The following is a 14,501-nucleotide window of genomic DNA, read 5'->3' as shown; positions in this document are numbered from 1 at the left end:
TACATATTTACATAAACCCCGAATATAATTTATCGCGAAATTTTGAATTTTGTTTGTCCCGGTTAATAGCAATCACTTTGGTAGCACAACATCGAACGCGCACGTAGCTATCCCGTGGTGAGTAACTAACGCTATTGTCGAAAGAGAACACGCGAGAATGATAATTTGACGCAACGAACGTTCGAGTGGAGGCTCGCACTTTCCCGAAGCCAAATGTTTTGGAGGTTCCGAGTCCTGGTGCTGTTCCATTCCGCCGCGCTTGTGTTTGACAACGGGGTGGGCCGTTTGGGGGCGCAGGCTTCAGTCTTCCAGGCTCTTCCGGTCCGCAACCGACGCGGTGCTGTTCCATGTCCGCTATCCTGTTGGTCGCCTTCTCGGTATGGTCCGTGGCTGGGTGATGTGGATGCGCAGGCTTCAGTCTTCCGCGTCGTTTTGACTCCAGAGTGGCTCCACGGGGACGCGTACGCGACCGCGACCGCGAACAATCGAAAAACGGGAAACCGAACGCTAACCGAACGCGAAACCGAAGCAAACGGGCGCGAACACGAGTACAGAGCGCGCACAACACAAGGGCATTTTAATTGTCAACTTTTAATTTTTCGACACGACCCGAAAATGTCCGAAATGCGTCCCACCAGTCCCTTTCGTTCCACAGCTGTGTGACCTCCCGATAGTTGGTCGGCCACCTTAAGCCGTGAATCGCGAGGGCCCGGACGGCGGCGCCGCGATGTTGTTCAACTAGGTCGCACTCGAACAGGACGTGTTCCGCCGTATCGGTGCCACCGCATTCGCAAATATCCTCGATTTTGCCGATACGCTTCAGATATGATTTAAAATTCCCGTGTCCTGTCATCAGTTGAACCATGTAGAAGTCGAAATTCCCGGTGATCTTCCTGTCGTAACAGGGTTCCGGTAAGAAGCTCGCCGTAGTCCTTCCGGTTGTAGCAGTCCTCCATCGTTCCTTCCAAGCCTCCAGAGACAAAGTACGCAATCGTCATTTAACGACTGCTCTGGGCACCAGGTCGTAGATGGGTGCTGTCGCCTGGTCAGTGGCGGCGGCCTTCGCAAATTCATCCGCAGCGTCGTTTTTCGCATTACCAGAATGCGACGGTGTCCAATGGAAACGTATGGAAATTTCGGAGGACAAGTTGATTGCGAGTTCCCACGTCTCCACTTGTAAAGCGGTCGGTTGTTTCATATTGCGAAGAGCCGTCAAAACAGACAGGCTATCCGTCACGATGGAGCACTCCTTGATTATGTCCGTTTGCCCCTGTAGATGTGTTACTGCTTGTCGTAGTGCTACCATTTCGCACTGAAAGATAGTACTATTTTCCGCGAGGGTGAAATTTTCCCGATGAATTTCCGTATCGCCGTGGTAGAGTATGAAAGATCCTCCAGCTCGTCCGTCGTCCAATCTCGATCCATCCGTATAGCAGACAGTCTCGTATGCATTTTGGACTCCTTCCGTAAACCGGAAATTGTCCATATCCGCCGGGTGCGTAGCGTCCGCTAGGTTGACACGTCGTTCGAGCTGTCGGTCCTGGAGTTGTACATCAATAATGTCGTTGTCGCGTGGTTGATCAGCAAAAAGTCTGTACTTTTTAGCTGTTTCCTGCAACAACAAATCAAACGGCAGTACTCTACTCACGACGAAGGCCGCTTCCGTGGATACGGTGCGATACGCCGCCGCTGCTTTTACAACTAAAGTTCTTTGCGCGCTTAAAAGAGACCTGCATTCTCTTACTTTACACCCATCTGCCCAAATCAGTGCTCCGTACAGCATGGCCGATTGTACCGCGCCCTCATATACTTTTGATAAAGCCGCGCCCCTGAAACCCCAAGTTAATCTTGTCGCCGCGGCAATTTTGTGTGAAATTTCTTTCCCCTTGTTCGTGACATACTGTATATGAGGTTTCCACGACAATTTTTCATCAATAAAAATACCTAGATATTTTATGCTCTCAGAGCAATGTACGAAACGCCCGTTGAAATTAAAAGCAGGTCTCTGTTGATTAATATTTTTCCCAAAAAACAGCGCTTCTGTTTTCTCCTCGTTAAATTTTAACTTTAGATCGTCCGCCCAATTTGACAACATACCGAGTGCTTGGTTTACAGTACTTTTCAAAACTTTATATTGACGCGCTTCGACGACAAGCAATGTGTCGTCGGCAAATGAAAATATTTTCGACCCCGCCGGTAATTGAATATCGAAAATAGTGTTGTACAGGATGTTCCACAATAATGGCCCGGAGCACGAGCCTTGTGGACAACCCCGTTCAACATCCTTTACAATAGCAGTACCGGAAATTGCGACAACAGCTGTTCTGTTACTGAAATAATTTTGCAATAAATTAACTAAAGTCCCTGAAATATTACGCTTTTTTAATTCCAAAATTATACGCGGCCACCAAGCGTTGTCAAAGGCTCCTGAAATGTCTAGTGCAATAGCAGCGACGTAGTTATCGTTATCGCGAGAGTTTTTTATACTTGTTATGACTGCATTTACAGCGTCTGTGGTGGACCGTCCTGGAACGAACCCATATTGATTTTTATTTAATCCGCCATTTTTACTAATTTCAAATTGTAATCGCGTAGTGAATATCCTGTCTAAAATTTTGCCAACTATAGGTAGTAAACTAATAGGCCTAAAACTTTTTACCTCGCTAAAATTCCTTTGACCCGGCTTTGGAATAATTTTTACGGACTGTTTTTTCCAGCAAGCTGGAAAAATGCCCTTTTTAAAACAATCGTTAAAAATTTTTATAAAAACGTCCGGTGCGGTCTGAAATGCTACCAGGGCTGCGTCGGAAGTTATCCCGTCGAGTCCCGGTGCTTTCCGCGGGTTCATCCTGCTTGCGGCGCGTTCAATTTCCGCGTACGTAATGTCCTTAAAAAATGGGTCGTTATCAATTAAATTTTGTGCGGCCGTGCGAACTCGCTGATGCGATTCACTATCCGTGCCGCGGTCGTCCGACGGGAAAAAGGAATCTAAAATAAACTCCGCGGTGTCCCTTGTGTTTTTTGTGTACGTGCCGTCGGGCAACTTTAAATTTTGGATTGAAGACCTATTTGTGTTTTTTCCGCGGATGACCTTGTATGCTGTTCCCCACGGGTCCTTTTCAGAGTCCCTCGTACAAAATTCCCTAAATTTATTTGCCCTAGTTTTTTCTAAAAGCTCCTTATATTCACGGAACACACGGTTGTATTCCGCGCGCTTGATCTCTCGTGCCGCTTGATTTTTTTCGCGCTGAAAAGAACGTCTAATTTTCCGCGATTGGGACCTTTTTTCGGTAAGTTGTTTGGTCCACCACGGTACACTTTTTGCGAAATGTTTTTTAAGTGGCATAGAAGCCTCGCACGCTGTAACTATGCAGTCATTTAAAAAGTTTGCGCGTTCTGAAATGTCATTTTCGTCGATTAGTACTATATTTCCTATGCTATCCCTAAAACTGTCCGAAAATGTTTGCCAATTTGCTTTTTTATTACAAAACCTACGGTCAACGATATTAGTTTCGTTTTTCTCAAACGAAACCTGCCACGTGATTAATTTGTGGTCAGAAAGTGTTTCTTCGTCCGATAAATGCCAATTTTTTATTAAAGTTAATGCATTAAAATTTGCTAACGTTAAATCAACAAAACTTGACCCGCGATGTCCAACAAAAGTAGGTTCGACATTATTATTTAAAACGATAAAGTTATTATTTTCAAATATTTCCAAAATATTATTACCTCTATTGTCATTTATCGGACTGCCCCAAATATAATTTTTCGCATTAAAATCACCTGCCATAACAATAGGTCTTGTTTGGTCGAGTTCTGAGAAAACGTAATTAAGGCGTTCGAGAAACTTGTTCTCGTCGGCGTTCGACCCCGCAGGTGGTAAATAGACATTAACAAGAACTATCGTTATGGTATTTACGGTAATTTCAACAACAATTATATTATCGCAAGAAATACTTTCTAAAAATAAACAAGAAATATTTGAGTTATTTACAATAACAGCTACTTTAGGAACTTTACACAATTTATAAATTACCAAGTTATTTTTAGAAAAACCTACAATTTTCGATCTATTGACCGTAGGTTCCTGTACAAAACAAATATCTAATTTTTTTTCTAAAATAATTTTCAAGAGATTGCTAGTAGCCGCCTTGCCCTTACCTAAATTAATTTGGCCGAAATTTAAAACGAAATCCGCGTCGGGGTTATTTTTATGGTTTTTAGTTACCATAAAAATCTATGTTAGATAGAATAGAGTTTCTTATTCTATTCATTGTGGGGCAAGAGCTACTTTTCGCGTCGTGATCGGTGTTTACCGGAGCACGCTTTTTATCTTTGTTAGACCGGACGCACACTACACATGACGTAGTTTTTGATTTACAATCTTTGGAATGGTGCTTTCCGCCGCATTTACCGCATAATTGTTCCTTTATTTTGCAGTTTTTGGAGAGATGGCCAAAGTCGTAGCACTGAAAGCACTGCAACATTGAAAAGTGGTCCCTAACCCAGACTCTTTGCCAATTTAAATAAATTGGCCTATCCAACATTTTAACCCTAAGTGTGGGATTAACTTCGAAATCTGCGCTGTAAGTTTCTTTATTGCCGCCGGTCTCGAAAACAGCTAATTGTCTGAAATGTGTCTTAAATTTGTTTACGTCATTTCCGCAATATTCATCTATAAAGTCGTTGTGCCCTAAAATAGTCTCATGGATGTCCCTAGCGTTTAGTTCTTTGCTGATCCTATCAATCCTGACACTTGGCCACCGTTTTTTAATGTCTTTGACTTCTACTTCGTCTTTAGCCTGCACAGAAAGCGACAATTTTATTTTCTCTGCGTCTTCTTGCCTAGCACAATCTATAACTATATTTCCCGATTTTGTAGCCCTAACATTTTTCACGGCAATGTTGTTTTTTATGGGATCTACCGTGCGCATTACTACTTCTTTAATAAAGTCTGAGTCCTTACCTGCTTTTTTAGACCCGATCTGTACCGGAAAAGAGGTTTCGTTTACTCGCGGCTTAAGTGGTACATTATTCCCTGACTTTAACCTATCAGAATAAGACATTAATGGCGGAGTACTTACAGTTTTTGTTGCTGACTCCCTGGCTTGTTTTATTTCTTCGTCTTTTTTGGAGATTGTATGTCGCAGCTCCTTAACAACTCCCGCCATTTGGACCAAACTCTTCATTAATAGATCGGCCGTTTCCCTGATTACTTTCCTGTCTGCTACTTTTATAGTTTCCGCCTTCATCGGAACCAACACCTGAATGATTTTAAAAAATCGCCTCGCGTCACCGCTCAACATGTCTTCCGGCAGACTTCCCCTGACATGTGTTAATTCCCCGCTGTCCCGACGTTTTGGTTTTTTATTATCCGACCGTTTCGCGAATTCGGGCTCGTCATCGCACCATTGTGAATTTTTCCGCTTCATGGACTCTTGCGCGCACTCGATTCGCTCGCGACACTAGTAATCGAACTGAACCGAACACGACTTGCACTGGTAGGCGTGGCTACTCGCTGGCCTTCCGACATCCCACAACCGCTTGCTTCGGCTACTCAATGCGAACTAATAGTAACGACAGCGGTTCTGTCGCTAAAATAATTTTGCAATAATTTGATTAATGTTCCCGAAATGTTACGTCTTTGTAATTCGAAAATAATTCGCGGCCACCAAGCATTGTCGAAGGCTCCCAAAAATATCTATCGCAATAGTAGGGACGTAATTGTCATTTTCGCGTGAGATTTTTATACTCTTTATGACTGCAGTTACAGCGTCTGTGGTGGACCGACCGGCTACGAACCCGTACTGATTACTATTGATATCTCCTTTTTTATTAATTTCGAATTGTAATCGCGTAGTGAAAATTCTGTCTAAAGCTTTGCCTACAATCGGTAGTAAGCTAATAGGCCGAAAACTTTTTACGTTTTGAAAGTCGCGTTTACCCGGTTTTGGAATAATTTTTACCTGTTGCTCTTTCCAGCATTTTGAAAAAACGCTAAATTTAAAACACTCGTTAAAAATGTTAATAAAAACATCCTGAGCGGTCTGAAATGCTACCAGGGCTGCATCGGAAGTAACGCCGTCGAGTCTTGGTGCTTTTCGCATGTTCATTCTGTTCAAAGCCCGTTCAATTTCCGCATGTCATTTCCTTAAAAAACTCGTTTTCTTCATTAAAATTATCCCGGATTGCAATCTCGCGAATATGACGATGGGATTGATTGTCCGTATCTGGATTGTCCGACGGGAAAAAAGAATCTAAAATATATTTGGCGGTGTCCCGTGTGTTTTTTGTATAATTGCTGTTTACTTTATAGGACGTTCCCCACGGGTCCTTTTCGGAGTTTCGAGTGCAAAATTCCCTGAATTTATTGGTTCTCGTTTTTTCAAGTAGTTCTTTATATTTCCGAAAAACGCGACTATATTCCGCGCGCTTAATTATTCTATTCGCTTAGTTAGAGCTCTTACTGTTTTGTAAAAACGTCTCGCGTTGGTCAACATTTCGTCCTTAGGAAGAGAACCTATAACAGAAGTAAATTCTCGTTTAATTTGCCGCTTAGGTTTTTTTGTTTTCTGAAGTTTCTGAAACTTCGTCACTCCACGGTAAATCAGAGTTTTTACGTTTCATCGATTCGATAGTGGATTCCATCGCGGGCCCGCACTCGCTCGCGTTAGCGACACACGTTCGCGTTCCTTCGGCCCATTCGAAATAATATATTTACAAAAGGTATTTATGGGCTATTTTAATTATATAAGAATAAAACTAAAAATGAACTTATCAACTCGATATAACTACAATCTCTACTTTTTCCCCTCCGTCTGCTCTTTTCCCGGGAGAAAAAACACCTGAACCTTCTAAAGTAATTTTATTGTTTATTTTACGTAAGAGACAATTTAATCGTGAGCAGAGAGGGAGGAGGGCCTGCATTAATCATACTTACATTGAGTTAGGATGTCCCGTTTGGAATACGCAAAACGATGTTTCCACATGATTAGAACTTATGTATTGAGAATAAAATACAAATAAATTTATTGTGCAACTGTTTTGCATATTCGTATCGGGGCATCCGATGAAAATTAAAATACCGCATATGAAAGTGTTTACAGAAAAGAAAAATGTACTACTAGGAGAATTAGAGCTCGCTTCTGTGCAGCCTGGGAAATATTTACATGTGGTCCAACATTCGCTGCAAGGGTTGGGGAAACCCAGAAAAACCTAACTAGACCACTACGAACTCTTACCCATTACGTTGCTTCGGCACCATCATGACAGCAATATTTCGATAGTCAAATGGAATCAAATTAGAACTAGCAAGAATGTTTAATATACCGTACTGCTTTTCATTTTAGTGCCGAAGCATCGCCCAATGTATACATAAGCATTTACATTAAAAGACAGGAAAAATTATATACAAAATAAAAAAAATACAGTTCGAATCGAAGTTCGCAGTTGAAAGTTTATATATACATATTTACATAAACCCCGAATACAATATCTCGCGAAATTTTAATTTTGTTTATCCCGGTTAATAGCAATTACTTTGGTAGCACAACGTCGAACACACACGTAGCTATCTTGTTGTGAATGACTCACGTTATCGTCGAAAGTAGTCGCCCACCTTAAGCCGCGATTCGTGAGGGCCCGGTCGGCGGCACCGCGATGTTGTTCAACTAAGTCGCACTCGAACAGGACGTATTCCGTCGTATCGGTGCCACCGCATTTGCAAACGTCGTCCTCGATTTTGCTGATACGCTTAAGATATGATTTATAATTCCCGTGTCCTTTCATCAGTTGAACCATGTGGAAGTCGAAATTTCCGGTGATTTTCCTGTCATAACAGGGTTCCGGTAAGAAACTCGCCGTAGTCCTTCTGGTTGTAGCAGTCTTCCATCGTTCTCTCCAAGCCTTCTGAGAGAAAGTGCGCAATCGTCGTTTTACGACTGCTCTGGGCACCAGGTCGTGGATGGGTGCTGTCGCCTGGTCAGTGGCCGCGGCCTTCGCTAATTCATCCGCAGCGTCGTTTTTCGCATTACCAGAATGCGACGGTATCCAATGGAATCGTAGGGAAATTTCGGCTGCCTAGTTGACCGCGAAGAAAGCGATCGGTTGTTTCATGTTGCGAAGAGCCGTCTAAACAGACATGCTGTCCGTTACGATGGAGCACTCCTTCATTATGTTCGTTTGCCCCTGTTGATGTGTTACTGCCTGTCGTAGTGCTACAATTTCGCACTGAAGGATAGTACTATTTTCCGCGAGGGTAAAATTTTCCCGATGAATTTCCGTATCGCCGTGGTAGAGTATGAAAGATCCTCCAGCTCGACCGTCGTCCAATATCGATCCATCTGTATAGCAGACAGTCTCGTAGTCATTTTGGACTCCTTCCGTAAACCGGAAATTGTCCATGTCCGCTTGATGCGTAGTGTCCACCAGGTTGACACGTCGTTCGAGATTTCGGTCCTGTAGTTGTACATTAATAATGTCGTTGTCGCGTGGTAGATCAGCAAAAAGTCTGAAACCCCTAGTTAATCTTGCCGCCGCCGCAGTTCTGTGTGAAATTTCTTTCCCTTTGTTCGTAACATACTGTATTGTTGGAGTTCGGCTTTGACCTTTCGAGCGAACGGACGTGTTTTGATTCCGCCTCATATCAGAGCAAATAATATATCGAATTTTGAGTCGAAAGTGTGGAGTGTCGTATTGTTTATTTCTCTTTTCGTGAAAAGTGAGTTCAACGGGATTGAGATGAGATGACGACGGGACACCTTTCTTCGGTTGCTGAACTTCCAGTGAACCTGACCATGGAAGAAGAAATCTATCAAATTCTAGGCCACGTGCAGAGAATTGATGGTGAAATGGATTCCGTGAGAGCTGAGAATGCGAAAATAAAACCAATATGCGAAGAAATACACGCCATGAAAGCCCAAATCGTGAATCTACAAACGGAAATTGATAATCTTAAAAACAGAGATCGTGCGAGTAATCTGATGCTATTCAAAGTACCCGATGTGGAGGAAATAAATGCGTCCCTACGAACCAACTTTGTAAAAGCCCTGCACAGTGTAAACAGTGAGGATCAAACAGAGCAAAGCGAGAGCGAAACGACCATCGCAATCGAGACATGACATGAGCGTTTGGGAGAGTTCGGCAGCCAGCAGTCACGTCGGACAGCTGTGCTCTTATCTAGAGAAGTCACTTCTCCACGCATCCCCACCCCACTTTACACTAATCAACTACGATTTGGCGAACAGGCCATTGTTACTGACTCCAAACGACATCGCAATCCGCTGATCTCGGATTCCGTTAATGCTTCAATTTCACAACACAGGCCCTACACCGAATATTTTGCGTTGCCTCCCCCAAAGCATCAAAATACAACTCACGGGTTGTGTTCCTTCATGACCACCCAGGACACCATCCCTGTAGCAACCCACGGGTTTTGCAACAGAATTGCTGCGGCATCGTAATCCTCAGCTCACGGGCTGTGGTCTCAGTCGTCTACACAGGTACACTCGTCAGTTACGCCATACGAGCTTCGCACTGAGATATCCGTCGCAAATCTTGACCAATCGCAGGGCGCAGTTCACAGAATGCACCCTGCGACTTTCACCAACTGTCAATGCGGTAGTGCACCAGGTCCCATGACCTGTCAAGAGTTACCCGCCAACCTACTGATCATGGGCAACACGCTACTCCGAGGAGGATCCACAATCAGGATGCAGTTCAAGGAGCAAATCCAACTACACTCAACCTTATCTTTTGGAACCTGCAAGGCTACAAGAACTTGAGTGACATCCTCGGCGTTGTAGGTAGATCGGATATACTCTGTGTATGCGAAACTTGGCTTACGGACAACCCTTCGTTTGTACCGTTTCCTTTCACTGGTTTTGTAGCTAGTCCGGCAACTCGACTGGGTAGATTCGGGAGGCCTACTGACGTTCTTATAATATTTTATGATAACAAAAAACTACACTTAAAATTATTCAGTCAAAAAAACATTTTATTATATGTAGAATCCAATTCGAAACAGTTTTTTACTGATTTCTGTTTATATTCCTCCGTTGAATGAAATTACACATACTTTAAATGATCTTGATGAAAATTTATTGTTACTTTCTTTTAATTACCAAGGTACTCCTATCTTTATCGGGGGAGATTTGAACTGTAGAATTGGTCATTTGAATCCATACTCAGCGGAATTGCTAAATTAAAATTTTTTCTGCGATAGAAAGTCACAAGATACATTGGCGATGTCTAAAGGTAGAGAATTGACCCATTTGATGGAGAAACACGATCTTTTGGTATTAAGCGGTAGGTCGCGTAGTGACACCCCCGCGAATTATACGCACATTGCTTATAATGGAAAAAGTGTAGTTGATCTTTTTTGGTGCTCGTCGAATAGTTTACATTTATTGAGAGATTTTAAAGTTCTTCAATTTACAACGCGATCAGATCATTTTCCTATCATTATAACGTTTGATAAAATTTTGAATGAGACTCAGGACAACCTAATGGAGAAATTGATATGGAGAGATAACCGCGCAACAGAATTTAAAGATCAACCTGCGTTCCACCCGGACGTCTGTAAAATTTTTGATTCCGTCGATAATATGAACGACAGTCTTATTAATGCGATCCTCGATTTTTTGAAAAGACAGAAAATGCTAATAAGAAACCTTGGTTCGACGCTGACTGCAAACAATAAAAAAGTCAAATGAATAACGCCTTATCCATCTGCAAAAAAAATCATATTCATTTCATTTCAATTTCAACAACAATTATATTATCACAAGAAATACTTTCTAAAAATAAACAAGAAGTATTTGAAATATTTACAACAGCTACTATAGGAATATTACACGATTTATAAGTTACCAAGTTATTTTTAGCAAAACTAACAACTTTCGATCTATTGACCGTAGGTTCTTGTACAAAACAAATATCTAATTTTTTATCTAAAATAACCTTCAAGAGATTGCTAGTAGCCGCCTTGCCCTTCCCTAAATTAATTTGGCCAAAATTTAAAACGAAATCCGCGTCGAGGTTATTTTTATGGTTTTTAGTTTCCATAAAAATCTATACTTGCTAGAATAGAGTTTTTAATTCTTTTCACCGTCGGGCAAGACTACTCTTTTGGCGTCATGATTTGCACTAACGGGCGCGTGTTTTTTATCCTTATTAGACCTGACATAAACTACACACGAGGTAGTTTTAGATTTACAGTCGTTGAAACGGTGTTTACCGCTACATTTACCGCAAATCTGCTCATTTACCTTACACTTTTTTGATAAGTATCCAAAGTCCGCTTTAAACTTGTTAACATCCTTACCATAAAAACTATCTATAAAATCACTATGACCTAAGATCGTTTCGTGTAAATCGTCCGCGTTTAACTCTTTGTTGATTCTATAAACCCTAACTCTAGGCCACCGTTTTTTTTATATTCTTTACCGCAATATCGACTTTCGCTTTAATTAATAGTGATTTTTTATTTTTTTTTTCGCGTCTTCCTTCCTGGCGCAATCGAGTACCAAGACACCTTCGTTTCGTAGCCCTAACATTTTTAACCACGATATTATCTTTTATCGGGTCTACCGAGCGCATGACAACTTTCCTCATATTTTTTGCATCATTCCCTACTTTTTTGGCTTCTATCCTAACTGGGAATGTATTTTCGCTTACCCTATTGCTTATTGCAAGGATTTTCCCTGCCCTAAGCTTATCCGCATACGAAAAACTAGGCGTACGTACTTCTTTTGTGGTGTTTTCCTTGGTCTCTTTTACTTCCGCGTCGTTCCTTGCGATGGTATGACGATGTTCTTTCACAACTCCGGCCATTTGGACGAGCTCCTCCATCAGCTGGTCCGCCGTATCCCGAATAATCCGTCGGTCCGCAACTTTAATGGTCTCTGCCTTCAAAGGTATTAACTCCCGAATTACCTTAAAAAGATGCCCCGCATTAGCGGGCATAGTGTATTCTGGGTACTTACCGAATGTTTGACACGTTTCTCCGTTATCACTACGACGCATTTTTTTACTTTCCACAGCACTAACGCACTCCGGCTCGTCATCACACCATGGAGTTGTCTTTTTTCGTTTCGCGGACTCGGAGCTGCACTCCATCACACTGCTTTCACTCGCATAACTGACTAACTCGTTCGTCTTCACTCGGTTCGATGGGCGTGGCATTACGATTCTCTCGGACATCGCACAACCGAATGGCTCTACTGCGCGATGCGAACTGTCGAAGTTACTAGCCCTGAAAATGGATGGCGCTGTAGCGTCGTGCTTATACTCTGCCGTCAGCAGGAGGAGCTGCGCGGTCGTAGCGGTCGCGTCACGAAGCTCTGACGAGGAGGAGGGTCACGATGGTGAGCGCAGAGCGGTCTGGAGCTGCCGTTGGCGCAGATCTTGGTGGTACATAGTAGCAAATACTTCAGAGAGGTCCTGGAGGACTGATGTGGAGAAAGGTTTCGTGTGAACAGCCGTTGCAGACGAGTCAGTCGATCCTAAGCCCTAGGCGAAAGCCGATGTCGATGTGGCGTGTTTATTGAACCATGATAAGCAGTCCGTTCACGTCCGACGGGCGAAAAGGAATCCGGTTCCTATTCCGGAACTCGGCAGCGGAACCGTTAACAAGTCGGGCCCTCGCATGAGAGTTCCTTGGGGTAACCCATAAGGACCCGCAGACGCCGTCGGGAGACCCGGGAAGAGTTTTTTACTTTTACTATCCTAACCAAACATCAAATTAGGCACAGGCGAGAGAAGCTTGAATATAAAGATTATCTGGATCGCGCTAAGGAAAAAATTCGAATGTAATCCGTACCTTCTAAGGCGGATTGCAGCCCTCTGCGTAATCCTACGGGTACTACTCTCCACCCTCAACAGCCGAGCCCCAAACAAAAAGCCGAAGCTTCTTCTGGTAGGCTCATTAGTTCCTTAGCCTGCTCATTCACCCCTGCGGATGCAGAAAGCACTTTGTCGCTTACTAAGCCCCATACGACCTCTAGGGACAATTACGAAGACAGCATGACCTACGTTCACCATGTTAAAACACCAATGGATCAACTTAAACTTGTTAAACTTCTTACTCGTACGCTATATTGTTCGCCGTCCTCTATATCTAAAGGCGATGGAAATACTTCCAACGATACATTCCTAACTATTCCTGCTAGAATATCTGAAAAAGAGATTACACTTACCTGTATGCCAATAACCACGCCTGAGGCTATTCTTCCAATTGCATCTTCTCCAGGAATGCACTGCTCTCAAATCGCTGGCCCTTCTAGACCCAGAAAACCTATCGTATCTCTTACCAATCTATTCATTACATAAGAAGATCCGCTGCGAAGTGAGTTGCTCTCTGTCTGATTCGAACTCTTCAGCTGACTCCAGCAATGGCAATCTTCAAAAATCTTCACAGAACGCTTCCCCAAATCAGTTGTCCGGCACTGAGCGCAATCGATTAACATATTCATCTCTTCAAGGCGCTCTCGTTGAGCTGGATCCTGATAAACACTCCTCCCTAAGGGATCTGATATCTTATACAATTATAGACCCATCCAGGGAAAGGCTGATATCAAGAGTTGATGCATACCTTCAAGAGATATCCAGAAAAAACCCACACACAGAAGACTTGAAAGTAAGAACAAAATTAATAAAAACTACGGTCCAGCGCCTTTAAAAACGCCCAAGATCTGTTCGTACGTAACAAAACAACTCTTGCGGACATTATTTTCTCATGCCGCAAAATCGTCCCTTCTTCCGAACACCCACCGCTCAAACTAGTAGAGGACACATATCGGGACATTTTCGAGGCCCCCAGCCCATCTGATAATCGCCCAATATCAGACCAAAAACAGCTGGCTGATATCTTTCTTCCTGTTACCGTACACTTTTCGCGAATGGTTTTTTAAGTGGCATTGAAGCACACGCTGTAACTATGCAGTCAAGTAGAAAATTTGCGCGTTCTGACATAAAACATCCCTAAAACTGTCCGAAAAATTTACTTATTTGCTTTTTTATTACAAAATCTACGGTCAGCGATATTAGTTTCGTTTTTATCAAACGAAATCTGCAACGTGATTAATTTGTGGGAGTGTTTCTTCGTCCGATAAAAGCCAATTTTTTATTAAATTTAATGCATTAAAATTTACTAACGTTAAATCAACAAAACTTGACCCGCGATGTCCAACAAAAGTAGATTCGACATTATTATGTCGTCAACGTTCGACCTCGCGGGTGGTAAACAGACATTAACAAGAACCATTGTTATGGTATTTACGGTAGTTTCAATGATATTTATATTATCTCAAGAAACATTTTTTTTTTAGAAAAACCAACAACTTTCGATCTATTGATCGCAGGTTCTTGTACAAAACGAATGTCTAGTTTTTTTTATATAAAATTACCTTTAAGAGATTGCTAGTAGCCGCCTTGTCCTTACCTAAATTAATTTGGCTAAAATTTAAAACCAAAGCCGCGTCGGGGTTAGTTTTATGGGTTTT

The 14,501-nt window shown here is 42.5% G+C and overlaps 1 protein-coding gene across 7 annotated transcripts; it reads right to left on the bottom strand.

The window, feature by feature from the left end:
• Positions 1-3,086: 3,086 nt before the first annotated feature.
• LOC112905138 lies at positions 3,087-12,208 on the bottom strand. 7 transcript variants are annotated; one of them, XM_025976949.1, is made up of 3 exons: positions 11,985-12,208; positions 11,746-11,907; positions 3,087-6,520 (listed from the first exon to the last, which is right to left on the bottom strand). In XM_025976949.1, the coding sequence occupies exon 3, from the start codon at positions 5,430-5,432 to the stop codon at positions 4,221-4,223; it is 1,212 nt and encodes a 403-aa protein (XP_025832734.1). In that variant the 5' UTR covers positions 5,433-6,520; positions 11,746-11,907; positions 11,985-12,208; the 3' UTR covers positions 3,087-4,220. The 7 variants fall into 7 exon arrangements, with proteins under 7 accessions (XP_025832734.1, XP_025832739.1, XP_025832740.1 ...); XM_025976954.1 differs by having other exon boundaries at positions 11,746-12,208; XM_025976955.1 differs by lacking the exon at positions 3,087-6,520 and adding an exon at positions 10,287-10,728 and having other exon boundaries at positions 11,746-12,208.
• Positions 12,209-14,501: the final 2,293 nt, after the last annotated feature.

Source organism: Agrilus planipennis, unplaced genomic scaffold (assembly GCF_000699045.2).
Source record: "Agrilus planipennis isolate EAB-ADULT unplaced genomic scaffold, Apla_2.0 scaffold398, whole genome shotgun sequence".
Lineage (NCBI taxonomy): Eukaryota > Metazoa > Arthropoda > Insecta > Coleoptera > Buprestidae > Agrilus > Agrilus planipennis.
The sequence above is the reverse complement of the archived record's forward strand: the minus strand, read 5'-3'. Positions and strand labels throughout refer to the sequence as shown.